This window comes from Phaseolus vulgaris, chromosome 8, assembly GCF_051622355.1.
Source record: "Phaseolus vulgaris cultivar YP4 chromosome 8, ASM5162235v1, whole genome shotgun sequence".
In the NCBI taxonomy this organism is placed as follows: Eukaryota; Viridiplantae; Streptophyta; class Magnoliopsida; order Fabales; family Fabaceae; genus Phaseolus; species Phaseolus vulgaris.
In genome coordinates, this window is record NC_143505.1 from 6,669,226 (window position 1) to 6,693,227 (window position 24,002).

Below are 24,002 nucleotides of genomic sequence, written 5' to 3' on the forward strand. Positions count from 1 at the left end.
ATTTAACTTTTGGTAATCTGAATCATAGCAAAACTCAAGACATACAATCTCTCCTAGAATATGTTAGTCTTTCAACTATTACAGTTCAGAGAATGTGATCCTCGACCCTTCTAGAGGCACAGGAGTCTGCAGCCAAATAGCAGCCGCGATGGTGGACAAAGTTGTAATAAAAGAATTTCGGAAAGAATAATGTTTTTGAGGTTGGCCACCCAAATGTTTTGCAAAAGAATAAGTTTTTTTTGGCTTCTCTTTTGTACTAGATACATGGTCTTTTAAGTGGGTTGTATGCTGTTAGTCTTAATTTCTGTTTTGTTGGTTCTTTGTAATTTTTTCTTTAATTAGTTGTCTTGTCAGGATATCTTATCCTCCTATATTTGTATATCACTTTTTTTCTTTATGAATTTCTTTTTTACATCAAAACAAAATCACCTTCACACCAATTCTTGTTGCTGCTCGCTAAATTGTGCAAACACTTTCTAAGACTTTGTGATCATACTCAATTATGTTGGGAGATTTTAATAAACAGGTTTGTTCATATTTAATATTTTCCAACTCATCAAACTAAAACCTCGGGGGTTACTGAGCTAGTGTTACAAATTTCATAATTTTATGTCTCTCTATGATTGTTGTTGCTTTGCTACTCTGATCATACCCTCTTCTTAACTTCATCTTTTTTATTTTATTACTTGATTATTTTCGTTTCAGGGAATTTCAAGCACTACTCCATTGCTGGCAAATTCATCTGAGGAAACACCATTTTTGTCACCTTTAGTCCCAGTTTCATCTTTGGGTAGTTCAATAGGTGAAGATCAGAAGCAGAAAGCTGTTAGTAAGCCAGAAAAAGTTCAAGCAATATTAAAGGGAATAAAGCAGGTTTTGGATGCATATCACTGTTCATGATTGTTTGCTTTTGGTTTTCTTATATGCAGCAGTTGGTTTTCCTTCATTAAGAGCATGTTTGGTATGCCTGAACAAGTATATATTGAACGAATTTTGAATGAAATGATTCCAATTTTAATTGCTGAAAAGTACAATATGAAAACTTGTAACATTTAATATACCAGACATGGCAACATCGAAGGAAAAGTCTTTTAATTACTTAAATAGTGAAACAGATCCTACTTTATTCATTCAGTATAATGCATGTGATGAATGCATTTAGAAATTTCACTATTCAATTGTAGCACTAGCCGCTCTACAATAATGTTCTGTGATTGCACCACTCCACGAGGTGCTATTGACAAGCCAAAAAATACTTTTAAAAAAGAAATAAATTTTATTTTATGAATTAAACTAATTCAACTGCATGCTATTATGGAAACTGTTTTTTTCCTTTAAAACCATTTCGAGAGTGGAGAAAGTAAAAGAATTTGCTGTGCTCTGTTGGACTGGACTAGTTTCATCTTTCCAAGTGCAACTGCCACTGCCAAACGCAAGAATTGCACCATCTTTTTTTGACGTTCTGCATATGTTTCATGGCTGTCTGAAATGTGCGAGTGAAGGAAGAAGATGATGAACAGTGTAGAAAAGAGAAGAAGAGAGAGACCGAGTATATTGCTCTAACTGTTTTATTCTACATGGCCATTTTACACGTGCATGCTTGTGTCACTCTTTCTTATCTTACAAACTGAGCTAACTAATATATATATATACACGTGAGCTAAGAAGGACAAAGGCTCAGCCCAATCCAGTATAAAACAGAAACGCTAAAATCTTTACATCTTTGATATCATTTCAGAAATGCTATATATATATGGCATAATAATGATGAAAAAGAGGTGAATATGTAAACCCAAATGGCATACTTTTAAACAATGCTTGTACTTCTACAACCAAGCTAATAAAGTACACTTATAATGTTGATTGAACAATCAACAGTGGAGTGTTTTGACAAAATCAAGTGCATGTGTAACTCCTAAACTTTGAGTATAACTCTAACGTGGCTTGTAAATCAAGGTTTGGACCCACTCCACTTGTGTACTGTACTTTAGTCATATCACTAAACAATGTGAGACTAAGCCATCATCATTTAGGTAGCAAAACCAAGCCAATAAAGTGTAGTTATAACTGTTGATTGAACAATCAACAGTTGAGTGTTATGACAAAATCAAAATCAAGTACATGTCTAATTTCTAATTTTTGAATATAAGTTTAACTCAAAGCTCATAAAAATCACTTATAAATGAAGGTTTTGCACCCGAGTGTATACTCTACTTTAGTCATATCTCCTTTGAGGTTACAATTTAGGCAATCTCCAATGAGGTTGTAACTTAGACAAGTCAGGAGTGATTACAACAGTAACAAATTCTGAAATTAATTACAATCTCAACTTTCAATATTTTAATCAGCTTTTGTTAGTGCTGAATTGCATTCCTCTCACTTTAGAGGAGCTAAATCTATGGACATTTTCCCCCATGAGTGTTCAAATGATCCTAATCTGTTAGATAAATAAAAATATTAATGTTGAACGTGTCTCTATATAACATTCAAATAATTCTATTCCATCTTGCCCCCCAGTTTCATAGTTCCCCATCCTAGTTCTACTTACCAATCTTTCTTTGACTGTATCTACTATATTTTTTATCTCTCCAATTTTAACCTTCAATGTTCCCACACATTTGTGCGTTTGGCTTTCTAGTAAGCACTGATGCAGCCTAAAAAAACCCATTGATTTGACAATATAAACAAGTATCAGTGTATCATCACAAGTATATTCAGCATAGCTATAATATGAGTATTAAAAAGTTATAATGCTTTATTTCATTTATGTGGTGCCCTTGCATAGTTTTTTTTAAAGAAACTTCTCTATCAATTTTTGCGTACAATTTTAACATATTTTTAAGCTATTGGAATACCTTGGTTTGATGTGTAAACTAAATTGATTGTTTAAGGGTCTGGTTCATATCTGACTGATTACACTTTTTACATACCCTGTATTCTATGGTATTTTAGAGTCCAGAGAAGGTCAACTTAGTTGTTGCTCTGGTTCGTGGCATGCTTGTTAAAGATGCATTGATGCAGTTGGAATTGACAATAAAACGAGCAGCAAAAACTGCTTATCAGGTAGTAACACTAGTTGTCTTTTACTGTCACCTCATTTGACAAGATTGCAAAAACTATCATTTTAATTGCTTTCAAAGTTCCTTTTTGAATGCATCAGATTTTAGTGATTGTTTTTTCTCAATATCTTTGCCCCAACTCCTGGCCATTTTACATTTTCCCAATCATAACACCAATATAAAATTCTAAAGTATCCTCGCTCTTCCATGCATTTTGTCTGCATTTAACACAATTTATGATTATTTAGATTCGAGTTATATTCATTTTGAGTGGAGAGAAAGGTTATATTCTATTACCTTCTATATGGTAAAGCAAAATTGGTAGCATTTGTTTTAAAATCCTACACATTGTAGGTCATTCATTCATTCAGCCCGAGCAAATGCCTCTCACAATCACGGGTTAGATCCAGAACGTCTCCTAGTAGGTAATATTTTGAAGTTCATAATTATTAGAAGTGAAGTTGTTTTGTTACATGAATTACAATAGAACATTGCAACATTATTTAATCTATATAGCTGACCTCAACTAGTGATGCAAGGCTTAATTGTTGTTCTATCTCTGATTATCCCGTTTCTTGTTTCTTACAGCGGAAGCATTTGTAGGAAAGGGATATTTCTTATCTAGTTGGTGCATATGATGGAGGTCATCTGATGGATGTCGTGTATTTTCTGCAAACAATTTTGTGTTGCTTATGTCTCCTTTTGTAGTTCTATTATTGCACAAATCATAATAATGGCTTCTGGTGTTGACAATGACAGACCCTCCTCACAACGTTCCCTATAAAAAAAAGTGGGAAAATGCTAAACTTTGCTTGGAAGCATGGAATATGTATTGATGAAGATCTAAGAAAAATTCAATGCAAATTTTGTTTAAAAACCATACCACGAGGAGATTTATCGTTTGAAACATCACTTAGCTACAACCGAAGAATTGAAAAGAAATGTTTGATGTTACTGTGGGTCTATAACAAAGATTAATGGAAAAAAGGTTTGAGATTGAAGATGATAATGTAGAAACTATAAAATGAAAAAGGACGAAGATGTAGGGAACAATAAAATTATTTTCTAAAAGAGGGAAGTATGACCACAGCCATAATTAGTCAATTATTCAAAAAGGATCCAAGAGAAACTACTTGTAGAGATGTAAATTTTTTCTACAAAATTGTCATATTTTATGCGTCAAGGAGCAAAAGGAATTAAGAGAAATTTGATTTAATTTCAAACTATGGTTTATGATTTAAGTCACTTTCATACACAATATTAAAGTAAAGTTTGAAAGAAAATGTTAAGAAAAAAAACATTCTTAAGTAACCGTTACTTTTTAATTTTTTAATTTTAGATTTATTTACTTATTATAATAATTGATATAACTTTTTGGATTATAAAAATATAAGAAAGAACAATAAACTTAAAATAAATTTTAATATTCTAATGAAATAAGATCTAGTACCTAACAAAATAAATATCAACCATACTTCAATGAATTAAATAAAGTTCTATATAAAACATTAATCACTACCAACTTTTATTTAAAAGAACATGATATCCCTTTTTAAAAGTGTAAAAAATAAAAAGGATCAGCCCGTCTTGTCCTATCCTGCCTCGTTTGTGGCCTGGGTTAACAGATTATACGAGCCAAACCAATACGGATTACCAAAGTTCAAAAAGTGAACCAATCCCACTTAAATAAAGGTGGGCTGACGTGTGGAGCTCGTTCCATTTTCTCATTCCTAACATTAAGAACTTTACTTCTAAAACATTAAGGTTTGGTGAAATAGTGGTATGATGTTCCAATCATTTAAGAAAGTAACTAGAATGAGAAAGTATCTTAAAAATATTATTGTCTTCCTTTCGAAAAAGAAAAGAAATGGTGCAAAATTGTGAAGAATATTTGAGCTAGTATCTCGTAGTCACATAGAAAATAACAAATGAAATAATGGTGGCTTATGCGGTTGCGTTGGTTTGGTGGCTGTGTAATGAGAAGTTAAGTATGTTGTGTGAATTCATGAAGCCTATAGGTAAACTATACAAGCTGTAATATTCTTGTTGATACAAAAATAATTAATAAGGCTCGCAAAAAGAAGTAAATAATGGATGAACACAAAATTGATTGAAGTCTCAAATCAAACACACTTTTCCGAAAAGGAGGGGTGGCAGAGATGATATTGTTACGAAGTTCAATCTTCAGAGTATTTAACTTCAGCAACTCACTTACATACACACAGAACATATCTAACTTCATTGCACACACCAGATGGCCGTGTAGGTCCACGTTATTCATATTTGAATCACTCAAGAAGAAAAAACAGAGACATAAACTTTTGTTCATAATACTTGTAGTTACCATCATTTTCCCTCCACTTCTTATTCCAATGCAGAAATTCCAGTTACCCTAAAAGAAATAAAGGCACAGTTATATATATATATATATATATATATATATATATATATCTTCAAGTTTAACTAATTTGTTTAAAATAAAGTAAGCCAATACAAGGACATGCCATGACATAACGACAATTATACTCAACCCTTCTCATGTGACATGTTGTTTTATGCAGTCCCTTATTATGAAAGGGTATCTTGTAAGCATCATCAAGGCTTCTGAGTATTGTCAGTTCTATGCAGCTAATGGTTTTTATTCTGTTTTATTTAATCACCAATTTTAACTTCAATTTGGAGTGTTTTATATAAATATACAAAAAAGAAATTATCAAACACTGGTAATATTTATATCCTAAAAGGAAAGTAAAAAGTATAGTATGCATGCCATGTAGGAACACATATCTTGCACTTACCAGACGCCTTCAGGAAGAAGAAGAACTTGAGATACTCATTACTGTTTTTATGACTGATGGATTACCTGAATATATGAGAGAAAGTGAGTTGATAGCAAAAATAAATAAAAAAAAAAAAAAAAAAAAAAAATATATATATATATATATATATATATATATATAAAAGATTCAGTGGACTATATCTTTTTATTATGCAACTCAAATAAAATATTTGGCTTATATTTGAGCGTCACCAAGAAATTAGGCTTCACTATGGAAAATAGCTATAGACGGAGATCTGAGCTTATGGGTATTCGATGCCTAATGTCTTCCAAGTTCAACATAAATCATCCATGAAACAAAACCTATATATTGCTAAATAATACAATATATTCTATTTTATTTGGGGTTAGAGAAGAAAAAGGAGATTGTAATAATGCGATATTCATGCCTCAAATAAGAAAGAATATATTTTACTTCATTTAAATTTTTTAATATAATATTGAAAACCTTATTAAAAAGTATTTTATACAATATATGACATCATTGTAATAAAAAAAAAGGACAAAAAAAAAAAAAAAACTATTCAATTGGGATGCTCAATTCCTACCTGTTTTTGAAACAACTGCCGGATTGTTGCGTTGAGATTCCCGTGGAAGGTTAAATCAGAAGAATCCTTTGATGTTTTAATTCCTAAAAACATTGGCACTTTTATGATTCCTTCAGAGAAAGTTTCCATTTTAGGGCATTTGGCTACTATTACCGTTTTCAAATACGAGCAATGCAAAGTAGCATTTCCTGAATAAAACCTTACTAGCCTTGGTAAGCAATTCAGCTTAATTGATCTTAGTCGTCCAAATACCATTTCATCACAACCATCTTCATTTTCATTTTTTACAATTTCTTTGATTGATTCACACTTCTTTATACTTAAGGTCCTGAGTTTCACCAAACTTTTGAGTGTTGCAAATGTGAATAAATACTCCATCCTTTCACACTTCTCCACAGATAACTTTTGAAGATTAATGAAAGACATTGCAGACGTAGCTAATTTTTCTACCTGAGGGCACTTGTAGAGCTTTAATATTTCAAGTTTTTTCACAGTATGGTTGTACCCATGGATGCTCTAAACCAATCCACTCTAACTCATTTAGCTGTTGCAAGTATAATTGTTTCAATCTCACAAATATTGTGTCATGAACTTGAAGCTTTTGAGAGGGAAATATCTCCTTCAAACCAAAGCATTGGTGTACAAAAAGAAGTTCTAAATTGGGTACCTTGTGAAAGAAATCAAAAGGCAAAGTACCTTTCTCATTGTTATCCTCAAAGTAAACTACAAGAAATTTTAGTTTACAAAGAAGGTCTTGTGGCAAATGTGCATAGCTCATAAGCTTAATGTTTTCCTCATTGAATGCTAATGCCACGAGTTTGGGAGAAACCTAGAATTTGAAGTCAAATAAGTTCGAAAGGTAATGTGTGCTAGTTAGATACTATAAGAGGAAAATAATAATGAAAAGAAGAGAAAGTGTAAAAAGGTAAAGTTCTGATGCTTCGTTACCTTTTCAACCGACAACAAAGGTTGTTGTATCGGACTAATTGAAGCCTCTATAACTCTTTTTTGACTATCATCAAAGTCTGATGAGAACAACTTCAAATTAGGACAACATATCACAAATAAGACTTTTAACGAGGGACATTCCAGATGATGCTTTTTAGGGTAAAAGCAACTCAACAGTGGCATGTTTTCAAGACATAGAAGGGACAAAACAGGTAATTCAAACATTAATGTCGTTCCATGTTCCATTCCATCTTCCTTTCCAACTATTTCTATCAATTTCTCACACCTTTTCATTCGAAGTGTCTCAAGCTTCTCAAGATTTTTTGCAAGGAATGAAGAGAACAATGTTACTAGGCTTCCACAATCTTTAACAACCACTTCTTGCAAATTGGGAAAGCTGACAATTCCTCTGGAGTATTCTTTCCATACACATTTCAAATTTGACAATTTTTTTAAAGTAAGCTTTTTCAAACAATAAACTATTCCCTTCATCTTGACTTCACTCTCATCTATGTCAAATATTACTTGTATTGCATCAGAACTATGCACATTCAATTCTTCTAAGTTCTTCAAGTAAGGAAGTACATGAGAGGGAATTAAAAGAGGTCTATTAAATGCTGCATCAAATTCCAATTTCTTGAAACTGCCAAAAAAGTTGTCTGAAATAGCAGGTTTTTTGTGTTGAACTTTAGTCATCTCAAGATAATAGTCAAGAATCCTACGCTTTGAATAGTTGAAAAAATCCTAAGAGTCATAGAAACACAACGACAGGTTAATTGACAAGCATATGCTTCGTATTTAATTGAAATCACTTGGAATTATCTTTGATTGTTGAAAACTATATATTTGCATAATTAGTTGTGAAATCTAAAATGATCTTATATTAAATTTCACTTTTCTTTTTTATTTTCTAGTTAAATTATTAGTTTATTGTTTACTTTTTATAATGTGTGGTAACCATTCCAGATATAAAAAAGAACAAAATAACAATGAAAAAATGAAAGATGGTTAATGGTTTTAGCGTAATGAAATTAGGGATATTAAGTGGACTTGTGGGGGTTTAACTTTGAAGTAAAAGTTTGTTTTCATTTCATTTCCATATTCAATTAGTATGAACTTTTTATTTAATTTCTATAACATCCGATAACAGGTATACTTATGTCTATGTCTATCCTTGTCCTCTTACCTTTTAACATGGTTATGAAAATGACGAAGAACATGTGTATACTCATCATCATACTCAGTCTGATTACATCTTCGTCCTCGTGTCCGTTTCAATTTTAAATTACTAAAATATTTTTAATTTATTAAATCACCTAAAAAGTTTATATTAAATTTATTTTTAGGTTATACATTTGATTATGTTAACTCTTTTCTATAATTGTTTAACATCTATAATTGTTATTTGATACTCTCATTTGATATTTATATATTTATAATTTTTTTCTTAATATTTGATATTTAAAAAAATAAAATATATATATTTGACATTAAATACATGATAATATTATCTTTCCTTTATCATGATTTTTAGTTTTTTGAAAATATTATTTAATTAATATTTATAATAGACCATGAGTCTGAGAGCCTACGAGGTAGCGGAGAATTCACTTTCCAATGATGTTGTTGTGGATGGTGCATAAATTGGTAGACCTTATTGACATTGTATGAGAGTTCAGGACGTGTGATAAGAAGATACTAAAGGGGGCCGACGACAGAGCGAAATAGTGAAACATTGTCAAAAGTTGTAGTGTCATCCCAAGATAGGCGAGTAGAAGAAACCATGGGTGTAGGCTAAGATTTGAAAGTCATGCCTGATTTATGTAAAAGATCTTTTATATATTTATTTTTTGAAAGATGAAGAGAACCATCAACTGTACACGAGGTTTCTACACTAAGAAAGTAATGAAGCTTGCCAAGGTCTTTCAGGCCAAAATGCACAGGAACATGGTTGATTTTCAGGCCAAGGTCTTTCAATATTCTAATTTGGTTGATTTTGTAGAAACATTACACCTTAGATCTTTTGGAAAATATTTTAAAATCAATTCACTCCTTCTCTTCTCTTGTATTCAATCAACGTTTCTTGCAACCTTTTCTAGTTTTATATTCATATCTTTTAATCGGAATCTTCTATATATACTGGCTGAGAGCGTAGTTATCTTTTAAAAAAATTCAGACAACTGATGTAAATAAGAAATTCTAGATTTATTGTATAGGTATTACTACAACATAACATAGAATATCCTTTTTCAACTTTGATTCGGGAATCAATCTTATTGGAGTATACATAATTCCAATCAAGATTACCTAAATCATAACACTAAATGTATATATTTATTTATTTTATTGGCCTGGGTCGTTTAGTTATGTATGGTAGATGTCATTATAAAAATAATATGAACCTAAATCATAACATTATTTTTTCTTTCTTTGCTTTTATCAATTTTAAAACCTTTCTTTTTTATCTAGGAAAATGACATTTGAGTAACAATAGAAGTAAGAAAGAATGTGTCCAAAAGGTTATCTTTTGGGTTTAGCAACATTCTTTGCAAATAGGAATGGAGGGGACCATTTTGCTATTAAAGAAACTAATTTCTTGTTTTATCATTTTTATTAATTAATGCTTGTCTAATTTTTTTGATTGAATTTATTAACTGTTGGGCTAAGATTAGTTTGAATATTTATGTTTTCTTTCATTATAAAATACAAACTAAGTAATAATGTCCATAATTTCAGAATTAGTAAGAAATTAATATTTTATGACAAAAAAAATGAAAGGTAATAACTAATGTAATATTCATCTTCAGGAAAGAAGAATATATTTTGCTTTTATTTAATATTTTTAATATACTGTTGAAAATAATATTATAAATATTTTGTAGTAAGATATGACATTATTGTAGAAAACTCTGTATACAATAATAAATTAGTTATTGTTGCAAAAAGTGTGAGGTTTTGGCATAGACAAGGTCACATCATTAAAATTAGTTAGATATTAAAACATAATAATTGAATTTGGGGAATGAAGTGTTACCTTTTGGTGAAACAACCTCCGAATCGTTGTGTTGAGATCGTCGTTGAATGTTACATCAATATCCTCTGATGTTTGAATCCCCAATAAAGTTGGAGCTTTTATGACTCCTTGAGAGAAAGTTTCCATATTAGGGCATTCAGTTACCTTCACTGCTACCAAAGACGAGCATCGCAAAGTGGCATTCCCTGAATAAAAGCTCACTAAACTTGGTAAGCAATTTAGCTCAATCAATGTAAGTTGTCCGAATACTATCTCATCACAATCATCTTCATCTTCATTTTTTGCAATTTCTTTTATTGATTCACACTCCTCCACAACTAGGCTCTCAAGTTTCACCAAACTTTTGAGTGTTGTAAATGTGAATAAATACTCCATCTTTTCACAGAGCTTCACATACAACTGTTTAAGATTGATGAAAGACACTGCAAAATAAACTATTTTTTCTACTTGAGGACAGTTGCTGAGATATAATAATTCAAGCTTTTCGGAGTATGGTTGTACCCATGGGTGCTCTAAACCTACCCAATCTAACTCATTTAGCTGAAGCAAGAATAATTCTTTCAATCTCACAAGTACTGTGTCATGAACTTGAAGCTTTTGAGAGGGAAATATCTCCTTCAGACCAAAGCAGTTTTCTACAACAAGTTCTTCTAAATTGGGTACCTTGTGAAAGAAATCAAAAGGCAAAGTATCTTTCTCATTGTTATCATCCCCAAAGCACAAAGAAAGATGATTTAACTTGTAAAGAAGGTCTTGTGGCAAACGTGCATCGCTCAACAACATAATAATTTTCTCATTGAGTACCAACTTCTTCAGTTTCGGAGAAGACTAACAATTGAGGCCAAACAAATTCAAAAGAAAAATGCATAGTTGATATTAGATAGAAGTTATAGAAGGAAAATATATGATGAAAAGAAGAGAAAGCACAAAAATGTAAAAATGTTAATGCTTCGTTACCAATATTTCAACAGAGAACAAAGGTTGCTGTAGTGGGCTAATTGGAGCCTCTATAACTCCTTGATTCTCACCATCGTCAAAGTTTGATGTGAATAGCTTTAACTTAGGACAATATTGCACATGTAGCGAATATAACAAGGGACATTCCAGATGATGTTTTCCAGGATAAAAGCAACTCAAGAGTGGCATACTCGAAAAAGTTAGATGGTACAAACAAGGAAACACAAATACTGTCATCCCCGTTTCCATTGCATCTTCTTTTTCAACTATTTCTACCAATTTATCACACTCTTGTATTTCAAGTGTTTTAAGCTTCTCAAGATTTCTGGCTAGGGATACAGAAAACAATGTTACCAAGCTTCCACAACCATGAACAACCACTTCTTGCAAATTGGGAAAGCTGACAGTTCCTTCGAGGTTTTCCTTCCATACACATTTCAAATTTTGCAAGTTTTTTAAAGTAAGTTTTTCCAAACGAAAGAATATTCTCTTCATCTTGATCTCAATCTCATCAATGTCAAATATTACCTTCACTGCATTCGAACTATGCACATTCAATTCTTTTAAGTTCTTCAAGTGAAGAAGGACATGAGAGGGAATCAAAACATCTCTTTTACATGCTGCATCGAATTCCAATTTCTCTAAACAGTTAAAAAAATTATCTGGGAAAACAGGTTTGTCGTGCCGAACACCTTTCGTCTCAGGATAATCAATAAGTCTTGCATACTTTGAATATTCAAAAGAAACCTTGGAAAAGAAGAAAATGTCAGGAGTAAATGACAATCAATGATTGAATGACGATATAAAAAGTCTTTATACTTTGAGTACATTTATTTAATGAAATCCTTGTGGTATATATACCTTAGAAGAGTGATGATTATTTTATCATTATTCAGAGAGTACGATAAAGATCACAGCTTGTATAGTGAAATTATTCTAGAAATTTGGATACCAACCATACTTGATTATGCAAACAAGAAACCTAGAGCTATCAAACTAGGAAATAAATCTACTGAAATCTGTAGAAAATGACATACTTGCATGCTTCATATTATATATGCTTCTTTTCATAGTGATATAATTATCAGTTACAAACCAATTGAATGAAATTAATAATAAATATTTTAATACATACCTGATCTGTGAAATGTTTCTGCAGGGTTGCATTCAAATCACCTTCCCAATACCACTTGTCTTTTTCTTCGGCTGCAACATGTACTTTCTCTAGGTTTGGAGCACTTTGGACTTCAGATAATTTTGTCATTTGAGGGCATTCACTCACTACTAATTTTTCCAGTAGTGGGAATTTTAAGTCACACTTCTCCACATTCGAGAAACACTTGAGATTTTGTAGAGACACCAATTCTAATGATTCTAATACTTTAAACTCAATCTCTTCTACTTTTTCCTCAACATTTTCTGCAACGATTTCCACAATCATTGGACATGAACTTACTTTCATCGTTTTGAGTTGAACCAAGGTTTTAGCAGTTGAGGTTGTCATTAAATTCCTCATCATGCAGTTCCCCACTTCTAAATATCTTAAGTAACTAAAAGACACTGAGGACGACGCTAGATTTCTCAATTTTTTACATTGTAGAATGATTAAGCATTTTACCCTTTGAAGAAGCACGTCATGCTCAAAGCCAATCTCTTCAAGAGCCCACATGCAATTTAACCTAAACTCTTCAAGTTGCATAACAACACCTATTTTTTCACGTGAAATAAGATTTTCAAAACCCCAAATCCTTTCCAAGTGACAAAGTTTCAAACTTAAAATTTTCAAATTTGGAAGTCTATGAAGAAACCAAAAGAGAATTTCACTATTATTCAATCCAAACAAGGTAAGTTCTTCTAGTTTGTGCATTTTGTGAACATTAGCAATGTATTTCTGCAACCACTCTGCTTCGTTCAAGCTAAATGACATATTTTCCAAGTTGTACAACACCTAAATAAATAAATAAACTTATCAGTATCAAAGTATACGTTTGAACCATAATGTATTATTTTGCTACAAGAAATAAAATACATAACCTTACATTCTTGTCAGGCACTGCTAATTCATGCTTTTCATCTAAACAAGGCATGTTCCATATTTCCTATAGAAAAGCTCTAAAAAGTAACTTTTGTGACTTGGATCTAAACAAACTTTGTGTACCTTTTCTGTAGCTAAAACAATTGGTTGCACTGTTGAATTTATGATTTTTGAAGTCAACCCTTCCAACATGATACAATCGACTATATCCAATTCCTTTAATGCTGGCCACTCTAAAGTGTGAGCTCCTGAGTAGAAACTCCTCAAATCATTTAAGTCTATCAATGATAGAGTGTTTAAATGAGGGAACTTAAAGTTGATAGCATCTTCACTTGCATGTTTGTCCCAAGCAACAATCTCTTTCATTGCCCCACAGTCCCTTATCTTAAGGACTTCCAATTTTTCTAGGTCAATTGAAATAGAAAGTGGAAAGAGATATTTTAAATTTTTACTCTCATCAACACTTATGCTTCGCAAATTATTATATTTAAGTATTTCACAGGTGTTATCCTTCCATACGTGTATCAAATTTGGAAGCATTTCTAGAAATATATTATCCAAGTTTGTTTCAATTATATCATAAGAATGTGGAATATTTGTAAAATCAAATATGTTTTCCACCAAGTTGCAATTTGTAACTGTCAAGCTTTGAAGGTTATGAAATCTTTGCCCCATATAACAAGGAAAAATCGTAACAAGTTTATGACACTCTGTTATTATCAAAGAGTCCAAACTACGAAAGGAATGTAAACCAATATGGGAATTCCAAATGGTACCGAGGTTCTCCATGCAAATGATCTCTATTTTCTTCAACTTTGGAAAAACATCAATATACTGTTACAAACAAAAAACGATTGATAGGTGCGCAATTAAAAGACCTAAACAATTTATACAAGTAAACAACAAATGATAATATTAATCAAAATCAATATTAAATTAATCCACACACCTCTTCATTTTCTGAAGGAAATATATCCTCCATCATTTCACATTCACTTAGAAAAAGGCTTTGAAGATTCACCAAACTTCCAGCCATGGAGAGTGATAGTAAATACTTTAAATTACCACAATCTGTCACGTTCAACGTGAGCAAATTTTGAAAACAATGGTCATATTGGTCACTCCATATCTTCTGGATGTTGATTGAGGATAACTCCAACCATTCTAATTTGGGAATTGAAACCTGTAAGAACACAAAAACTCACAATATATTATTTTATTTCTTTTAAAGGAATAACAACATACAAATAAAACATTACAGACGTAATTATGATAAGGTTATTACATACCTTTTCATTGAAGAGTGGAAGGCAAGAATTAATGACCCCGTTCTCGATGTCAGTGAAAATATCTTTGTTCCTGTGTTGCTGTACTCGGTCTTGCAACGATTGTGCACTATCAGACATCTTATCAATGGTATATAAACAAGTAAATGTTGGTAAACACTTTAACGTTAAAACTCGTAACTGGGGAAACTCAATCTTGTCATCATGAGTTTGTCTTTCATCTGAAACTATCTCCTTCAAAGAATCACAATCACAGACTTCAATTGTTTCAAGCACAGTGAGGAGTCGAACCATGGAAAATGGGAAAAGGTTTCCCAATTTAACACATGCTTTAATCTTGATCACTTTTAAACTACGAAAAGATGCCTCTACAAGCCGATTGTCACATATTATCTCCAAATTATGCAGTTTGTAAAGCCATATGGACTCCAATTTGGGAAAAGTGAGTAAAGGGTAAAACCGCTCCGCAGGGTTGATAATATACTTAATGCCAAAATTGTTTACAATGGATAAATGCTTCAAATTTGGAAATCCCTCAACATTTAATTCATAGAAAATATCTTGAACATCGTTGAGTTCCCCCAACAGTAAACATTCAACATTTTTTAACAACATTTTAACCCATTTTTCTGAATGAATATCAATACCTTCTTCTAGGTTCAATGCCAAAAATTTCACCTCCTCATACTTGTCAGGGACTTTGAATTCTCCAACTTTATTCAAGTTAAGCAAGTTGAATTCACCAATGACAATCTTGTAACTTTTCAAATTGTCGAAAAACAAGTTTCGTGGAAAATGGCCAGAACTCTGAATGTGTATGTCTAGATTTTGCAACTGATTCAAGTTCCTCAACTCAGACATTCTAGCATTTCCACTATTGATATTTTCCTCAGCCTCCCATAGAATCAGATTGTCTCTGATATAAAGTTCCTCTAAAGTGTTCATCCTTGGTATGATATTGGACCTTATTTCTCTTAGTTTTGAACAATTGCTTATGTCCAAAAGCTGAAGCTTATTCAATTGCCCAAATTCAAGAGGCAAACTTTCATATTTAGACCCAGAAAGAGTAAGGATTCGTAGATTCTTTAACTCACCGATGATTGATAGGTTATTTCCTAGAGTGCATCTCTCCAAACAAAGTATTCTTAGTTTTTTTAGGCATTTAATTGATGAAGGTAAGCAAGATAGATTAACACCAGTCAATACCAACACTCTAAGTCGAACCATAGATTTAAAAAAGTCATCTGGTATTTCGAAAGATTCACTTTTATTGTCAATATGTAAGACTTCAAGTCTAGGACAATGTATACTCTCAGGAAGCTCATCATTGATGTCACAATAGTGTAAAAAAATGGCAGTGTACCTTTCAAAGTCATCTTCGTGAGGCCACTCATCAAGAATGGAATTTTTCATAAAAAACACATGTTTTTCTTTAGATGATATTGAAATAGCAACATCTCGCACAATGTCATGCATGGTGAAGCGGTCATCAGAATAACTCCTCACTAACAAACTCGATTCTTCTAGCTCATGTATAACCTCCTTCACTCTTTTCCTCGCATCTGTAATTGTGTGGACTCCTTGCAGCAAATTCAAACCAATGCAAAATTTGACCAAGTCCATAATCAAAGCATCATGTCCCATTCTTGCACAATGTAAGAAAATACACTTTAGCTGCTCATTTTTTAGATGATCGTAGCTCAACTTGATAGAGAAGTCAGTAAATCCCCATTCTTCTGTAAAACTTTGTCTTTTAATTTGTTGACAAACATCCTCCCATGCGGATAAGCTTTTATGCTTTAGTGTCCTTCCTATGGAAACTAATGCTATGGGAAATCCAGCACTCCATTTTGCAATTTCAATAGCATTCTCATCAAACTCAGAAGTTTTTACATCAGCGACTTTCTTAAGCAAAGTCTCTGCCTCTTTTTTATCAAGGACTCCCACTGAAAAAGTTGAGCTCTGTTGCACATCCATTTGATTACATAGTACTTGTTTATATCTAGATGTTAGAAGAACTTTGCCTCCTTTGTAACGCCTGAATAACTTTTCCTTTTTCATGCTATTCAAATCAACTTTGGACAACTCTTTTTTCTTTGTCTTATTGTAAGCAAAATTAGATATGTCATCGTTGTTTCCAAAATCAGATATGTTACTGACCCCTCGTTGGCTTTCATCATCATTACATGGAATCCCAAGTTTATTCAAGTCCAATCCATCCCATAGATCATCAAGGATAATAAGGGCGTTCTCCTTTTCGTTCTTTAACCTCTTTCTAATACGATCTACTCTTGCAATCTCACTTTCCCCTTCTAATCTCATTCCTAGCATGTCAGCAATTTGTCCTTGAATTTTTTTGAAATCAGGATTTCTGCTAATATTTGCTATAACCACGGTCTTGAACAACTTCTTTTCTTGAACTATCTTAGCAACTTCTTTCACTAAAGCGGTCTTACCAACACCACCAGGCCCATGAACTCCAATCATATCAACAGTAGAGTCTTCCAGTGCTTTCAAAATCATCTCCATATTTGTATTTCTAGACGGAAAGCTCTCATAGCCCATGTTTGAAAAAGTAGCATCAATGGATGGGCCTTTTTGATACGAAACATTGTCAAATCCTTTCTTCCAAAGTTCATCTCGTATGATTTCCTCTACCTTCTTTGTAGCTTCTCTGCCTAGTTGATACCTCAGTTGGAAGTTATTTGGAAAGAAACCAAGTGAGCAAATTGTCTTTGCATGATATTCATTGTGAATATAGCTTTTGTATTCTTTTATCTTCTCATCCATCAGCTTTAAGCAACCTTGAACGTCATTTTCAATTTCATCTGCATTCCTTAGTGCATCATCAACTTGATGTTGTAGCCTCTCCCTATTATGTTCCAACTTCTGAATGTAAGATTTCAACTCTTTAAATTTGTCTTTGTAATTGAAAAAGTAGCCCACTTGTCGTTTGACCACGCGTCCTACAGTTTTCACTGTACTCTCAATTGTTGTAGAGACAACTGTGTCCATATCCCTTCACAAATGAACACTTTCGTCTTGATTTTTTTAATTTTTTCATAAGTATTACAATTGCAAAATTTCAAATCATAAAAGGAAATTGATAAAAAACATCCAGTAAGCAGAACGAATTTTGATGACACACTAAAAAGTTCATATAAAGAAACATAGAAACCAAAAAATGATTATAGATATTATAATAATTTATAAAGCATTACATGGAAGGCGGAATTTAACACACTCCAGCAGTCGGTCGTGTGCCACCGCCCAAAGGAGGCAACGTCCCAACCCTTACAATTCCTCTCTTTTTTTTATCCTATTCCATCTCCAAATAGGATTTTCTTTTTCTTTTTCTTTAATTTGTGGTCCCTCTTTTGTTGAGAGCGGTAGCTTTATTTTTTTTATCTTTGTTGGTGTTTAGGAATAAAAGGTAGAAAATTAAATAAGGGAATAAAATACTGAAGGAGAAAAATATATTAGGTAAAATAACGCAGAGCAAGATATCATTATCTTTCTTACAATATACTCTTAACTGGAAAAAAAAAATTTCTTGTCTGTGTGTCATGCGGTTGGTACAGTCACTCTCAACCAGCCAACCCAAGCCCCCAATTAATATTGCAAGGAAAGTGCAGCAGCCAAGACTTTTTCCAGTGACCAGATAAGCGCTAACTACTAGACCAGAGAAGTTCTTTAGTCATATTATCATTTTTATTAAACTTATTATTATTAACATAATTTATACATATTAATATTATATTCATATTATTAATATTATATTCATATTATTAATATTATATTCATATTATTAATATTATATTCATATTATTAATATTAATATTGTTAATAATAATAAATATAATAAAAAATCATAATAAAACTAAAGAATTTGCTTGGTGTAGTGGTTAAATTTTCTTTGCGTTATTTGAAGGAAACTGATTTCAAATCCCATTAATTGCAAAATTTATATTTTGGTGCCAAAATTTACATACGGATTTTGATCCGTATGTAATAATCCGTATATAATTCGCGTTTTTCTTGTAGTGAACAACTTGAGCATCTACCTCTTTCACCTGATTTTTGTTTTTGCATATCACTACTTCATGTCCATGTTGGTTGCATTTGGAACATTTGACATCAGGTCTTCTCCAACATTTGAATGGTGGATTCTTTCCACAGTGTTGACAAGATGGATAGGTTTCTTTAAGCCTTCTCCTTTTCCCTTTTAGTGATTGCTAAATGAATTCTCTTCATTTGCTCTACAATTGGTGTTGAGGAATAAAACAAAGCAAGATATCCATTTGATGTACCTTTCTATCTCGAGGTATGTCAACAAGCTCCCAAGTTTTGTTCTTCTCAATCATATACAACTTAGCCATGGTTGTTTGCCTTTCAATTATTTAGGAGTGCGTATCTTTGATGGTGCTCCAAAGAGTCGTTTTCTGCAACCTTTGGCGGATAAAGTCAAATTGAAGTTAGCATCTTGGAAAGGTAAATCTCTTAGCATGATGGGTCAGATTCAATTGGTCAATACGGTGATTACGGGAATTCTAGCATATAGTTTTAATTTGTATAAATCGCTTGTTTCTCTACTTAAGCAAGTTGAGCAGTGGTGTTGAAATTTTATATGGACTGAATATATTTTGAAGAAAGGCATAGTTACTGTTAATTGGGCTACGATTTGTTCTCCCCTTGAGAATGGAGGTTTGAAGATTATTAACCTTCACCATGAAAATAATGCTTATATTTTTAAGCTTGCTTGGAACTTTACTTATAGCAACAGGTCTTGGTCTTTGCTCTTGAAAGTCATGGTTCTTAAATCAAAATACAAGTTTAAAATTGTTTATAGATCCTCGTGTCTTTGGCCTGGAATTAAGCAGTTTTATTCTACTATACTTTAATATACTTCTTGGTACAGGTTCTTTTATTAATTTCTGGAATGATAAATGGTGTTCTACTACTCCTTTAGCACATATTGCAGGGTTATTTGATGGTATTAGCATTCCAGATACAGTTTCTCAGTTTTGGACAGGTTGGGATTGGAATATTTTGTTGTGTTTAGAGCAGATGCCTCATCTTTTTAGTCATATCATGGTTAGGGCAAATCATGATGTTCTTAATTGGATTCTAGATAAGTCATATCATTTTTTTTTTGAATGCCCTAATGCTTTGTATATTTGGAGTTGGGTTCGACATATTTTTCCTACTTCTCTTTTCTCTAATAAGGATGATCTTTTTTCTTTTATTAAGAGTGATGGTAGTCCTTTGGATAAATTGATTAAGCTTGTTGTGATAACTTTTTCTATTTGGATGTTATGGTGTATGAGGAATTATGCTCGTTTTCAAGATAAGATTGAGGTTTCTAGAGCTATTTCAGTTATTAAAGATTTAACTTGTCTAGTGGGAAAGTCGTTTAAAGCTTCAATGAAGAATGATATGATGGATTTTAGTGTGATTAATTTTTTTGGGTATTAATACTCTTCTTCCTGTTAGATGGGAGTTTCCTTCACCAGACTAGGTTAACATTAACACCGATGGGGCTACTAGGGGTTATCGAGGTCTTGCCACTTGTCGAGGTATTTTCCGTGGGAGTATGGGGGAGTTTATTGGACCTTTCTCTGCGTTTCTTGACGTTCAAACTGCTTTGGTTGCTAAATTTTATGGAGTTATATATGCTTTGGAGGAAGCTCAAAAGTTGGGACTTACTAATGTTTGGCTGGAATATGATTTTTCCTTGGTTTGTGTTGCGTTTACTACTAGGACAAATGTTCATTGGATGTTTCGTAATCGATGGAATACTTGTCTTAATTACTGTAGAAAAATCAGGTTTAGGGTTACTCATATTTTTCGTGAAGGGAATGCGTGTGCTGATAAGTTGGATAATTTAGGATTTATTCATAAAGAATCCTTTCATTGGTATAATAGGCTTCCATCTAGTCTGTTCTTAGAATTCTTTATTAATATGTATAGTCTACTTATGTATCGTTTTTGTTAACATATGGGTTTTGGTCTAGTCCCCCATATTTTTGTATTTTTTTTTAATAATACTCTTTTCATGTGATGGCAAATGATTGTTGTTACTTGAGGTATTAGCCTAGTTGAGATGTCAAGTAGCATAGTGATGCCTAACATGAAAGTTTTTTATAAAAAAAACATCCTTAAAATACTCACTACTACAAAATATAAAAACAACGACCATTTATTTAATGCATTTTTACGGTCAGACATTGTCATTCAAAATGCGGTGACATTTTTTAAATTAACTTGATTTAATAATGCAGCTATTACAAATAGTTGCATTCTTAAATAAAGCACTTTATTTAAGAATGCGGCTTTACCTAATCCGCATTCTTAAAGCAAAGTGCTTTGTTTAAGAATGTGACTTTACCTAATAGCCACATTCTTTAAACAATTTTTACCCTAACACTGAAGCGCGCCACTTACTCTTTCATACTTGCTTTCTTCTCTGGCGCTTCGTTTTCTCTTCTGTTTCTGCTTGTGCTTCCTCTTGTCTTCTGCAAGCCTTCATCGTCTTCTTCGTGACATTGTAAGTTCGTTTCGAGCTTTTCTTCTTCTTCACCATTGGTTTATATATTTTTTTCGTTTCTTTTATTTGTTTCTTTCTTGCATTGGCGAAGGTCTCCACTGTTTCATTGGCTGTTTTTGGGTTTATGTTGTGTCGTATATGTTTTGTCACTGTTGTCGTCTCCTTTTCTCACACCCCCACTCCCATCGAAATATTGCATCGTCGCAACTACCGGAAAACAACCCTGCGCCATCACCGTCCAACGCAAGCGCATTCACCATTGACTTCTGCCCCACAAAAGTGCTCACCAACACGTGTTGTTTCGCCTTGTAGTCCCTTCTCCAAGTAGGGTTTAGGGTTTTAAGTTTTTTTTTTAATTTTAAATAAGAATGTGGTTATTTACCATAATCGTCCTTATAAATATGCATTTAAAAATGTGGCTAAATAGTCGTCTTCTTCTCTGTTGGACATAAGACTACGTGTATATCAAATGAGACTAAAAAACAAGGGTTTTAAAATAAAAATAACTGCCTTCTTATAACTTTTATGTACCAGTGACTCTACATTTATTTATTATTTTTCTGATAAAAAAAACAATTTAGATTTTAACAATAACCAAACAAGAAAAAGAGACTCAAAATATCATGGCTAATAAACCGTTTTATATTTAAAAGGATTTGCATAATGAATCATGACTTTAAGAAGATATTAATATTTAACAATAAATAGATATATCAATAAGCATAAGAAGTAAATTAAAATAAAATTGTCATGACTCTGTTTTAAAATTCATATTAACTTTAGACTTACAAAATCTATTAATAAATTAATAGAAAATGATAAGTTTTTAAATATATAGGTTATTCTTAAGTTGAAATTTTGAAGGGACGTGGAATTTTTGTGCAAAAGGATTGAAGCCTTTCGGATTGACATAAAAAGAAACAACAAATAAAGCTTTACATTCATAACAGGAGTAAAAATTGAAAAAAAATTAACATAAATTTTACCTGACTGGTTGGGTTCTCACACAAGCTTCATCTTTGAAACATTAACCTTATAATAGCTCAAACAATTCCAACCAGATGTAACCTAGTATATATGTGTAGTCATAATATGTCAGGTAAGAGTAATATTTTTGGAAATAATAAAAATGATTAAAATAAATTGGAAATAAAAAATAAGAAATAAGCTATAAAGATTTATATTAGATTGATGTTACCTTGTATGAATTTGATAGGGTTCCTGGATAAAGAAGATGTTGTGGAGTTGGTAAAATACTTGAGAAAGGCCTGTAATTAAGAAAAGTTGAAGTTAAATAATGAAAAAGGAAGGAAGAGAGAGAGAAAGTTTGTATGTTGAGTGTACTGTGAGAGAAGAACTTACAGATTGTGTTGGATTGAGGTGATCAAACAAAAAGAGTTTTTCCAGAAGATGAGATTGAAGGAGATTTAGTTGCAAGCTTTAAGACCATGTGAGAGTGTTAGTGTTGCTCTGCTATGGAAGATAAAGGAGGATGAATGTATGTCTACTTCTCTATAGTCCCTCTGATTCGTTGTGATATAAATAAACTGGAAATAAAAAATAAGACATAAGCTGTAAAGATTTATATTAGATTGATGTTACCTTGTATGAATTTGATAGGGTTCCCTGAAGAAAGAAGATGTTGTGGAGTTGGTAAAATAGTTGGGAAAGGCCTGTAAGTTGAAGTTAAATAATGAAAAAGGAAGGAAGAGAGATATGAGAAAGTTTGTATGTTGAGTATACTGTGAAAAGAACTTACAGATTGTGTTGGATTGTGGTGAATGAGTTTCTCCAGAAGATGAGATTGAAGGAGATCTAGTTGCAAGCTTTAAGACCATGTCAGAGTGTTAGTGTTGCTCTGCTATGGAAGATAAAGGAGGATGAATCTGTGCCTAATTCTCTGTAGTCCCTCTGATTCCTTGTGATATAAAACTTTTTACAAGGAACCATGGATTTTAGCTCCGTAAAGTTTTTAGAGTTGTTGTTGATTAGAGATGTATGGTGTTTAAAATAATAAAAGTAGTTGATGATATGCAATGATTGCACCCATTTATGAATTAAAAAGTAAAAAATAAAATAAAATAATCATTCCCTAAAAAATTATTGATGATATACAATGATTGCACCCATTTATGAATTAAAAAGTAAAATAAAATAATCATTCACTGAAAAAATTATTGTATAAAAATTAATTTTAGTGTTAGTAAATAATCCTCCAGGAGGTAGATTGGGGCGTGGAGATCAGTTCTTCATGACACCATCAATAATTCAATTCATCTTTAATTAGTAAATTAAGAAGCACTGGAGCTCATAGCATCTTCAGGTGTGATGTGTGAAGGAAGAGTTTTCTTCTTTTTTTTCTTATCAGCAAACTAAATTCAATAAGAAAGAGAAGGTAGAATAGAAGGAGTTGGGTAAAATTGAATGTTGTTTTGAGGTAACTTGTTGGTTATATTTTTGGGTATGTTTTTTTTTATTTTTTTCACTTTATGGTTGTTCTGCTCCAATCATAAAGGAGAGTTTTTTTTGTGGATGATATAGAAAGTCTACTTGTGGTTATTGTATATGGGTTGGAATAGCCCTGAAATATTCTTTTTAATTTTATTTATTTATTGGTGATAAAAAAAAAGTTTGGTTGTGTAGGGTTTGATGATGAAGTTGGATGTTTGAAGCATGAGAAGAGGCAAAAAGGTGAGTGAGTGTATGAGAGTGCTGATAGAGTTTGAGAATGAATATGAGGATTGGTAAG

The 24,002-nt window shown here is 32.2% G+C and overlaps 2 protein-coding genes across 2 annotated transcripts in view; one reads left to right on the forward strand and one right to left on the reverse strand.

Annotated features, from left to right (window-relative positions):
* The first annotated feature begins 148 nt into the window (after positions 1–148).
* The window catches only part of LOC137826736 (uncharacterized), a 71,695-nt gene continuing 47,841 nt past the window's right edge, over positions 149–24,002 (forward strand). The window contains 3 exon segments of the mRNA XM_090293634.1: positions 149–163; positions 706–873; positions 2,953–3,063. Coding sequence (XP_090149760.1) covers positions 149–163; positions 706–873; positions 2,953–3,063 — 294 coding nt within the window.
* LOC137826731 (uncharacterized) lies at positions 5,148–23,269 on the reverse strand. Its single transcript, XM_068632840.2, is given in 16 exon segments — positions 5,148–5,451; positions 5,858–5,922; positions 6,447–6,932; positions 6,934–7,275; positions 7,395–8,138; positions 10,429–11,256; positions 11,386–12,132; positions 12,521–13,333; positions 13,544–14,254; positions 14,370–14,603; positions 14,710–17,725; positions 22,240–22,321; positions 22,452–22,521; positions 22,616–22,723; positions 22,856–22,926; positions 23,013–23,269. Coding segments are annotated over 10 exon segments (7,935 nt in total). The 5' UTR covers positions 17,722–17,725; positions 22,240–22,321; positions 22,452–22,521; positions 22,616–22,723; positions 22,856–22,926; positions 23,013–23,269; the 3' UTR covers positions 5,148–5,451; positions 5,858–5,904.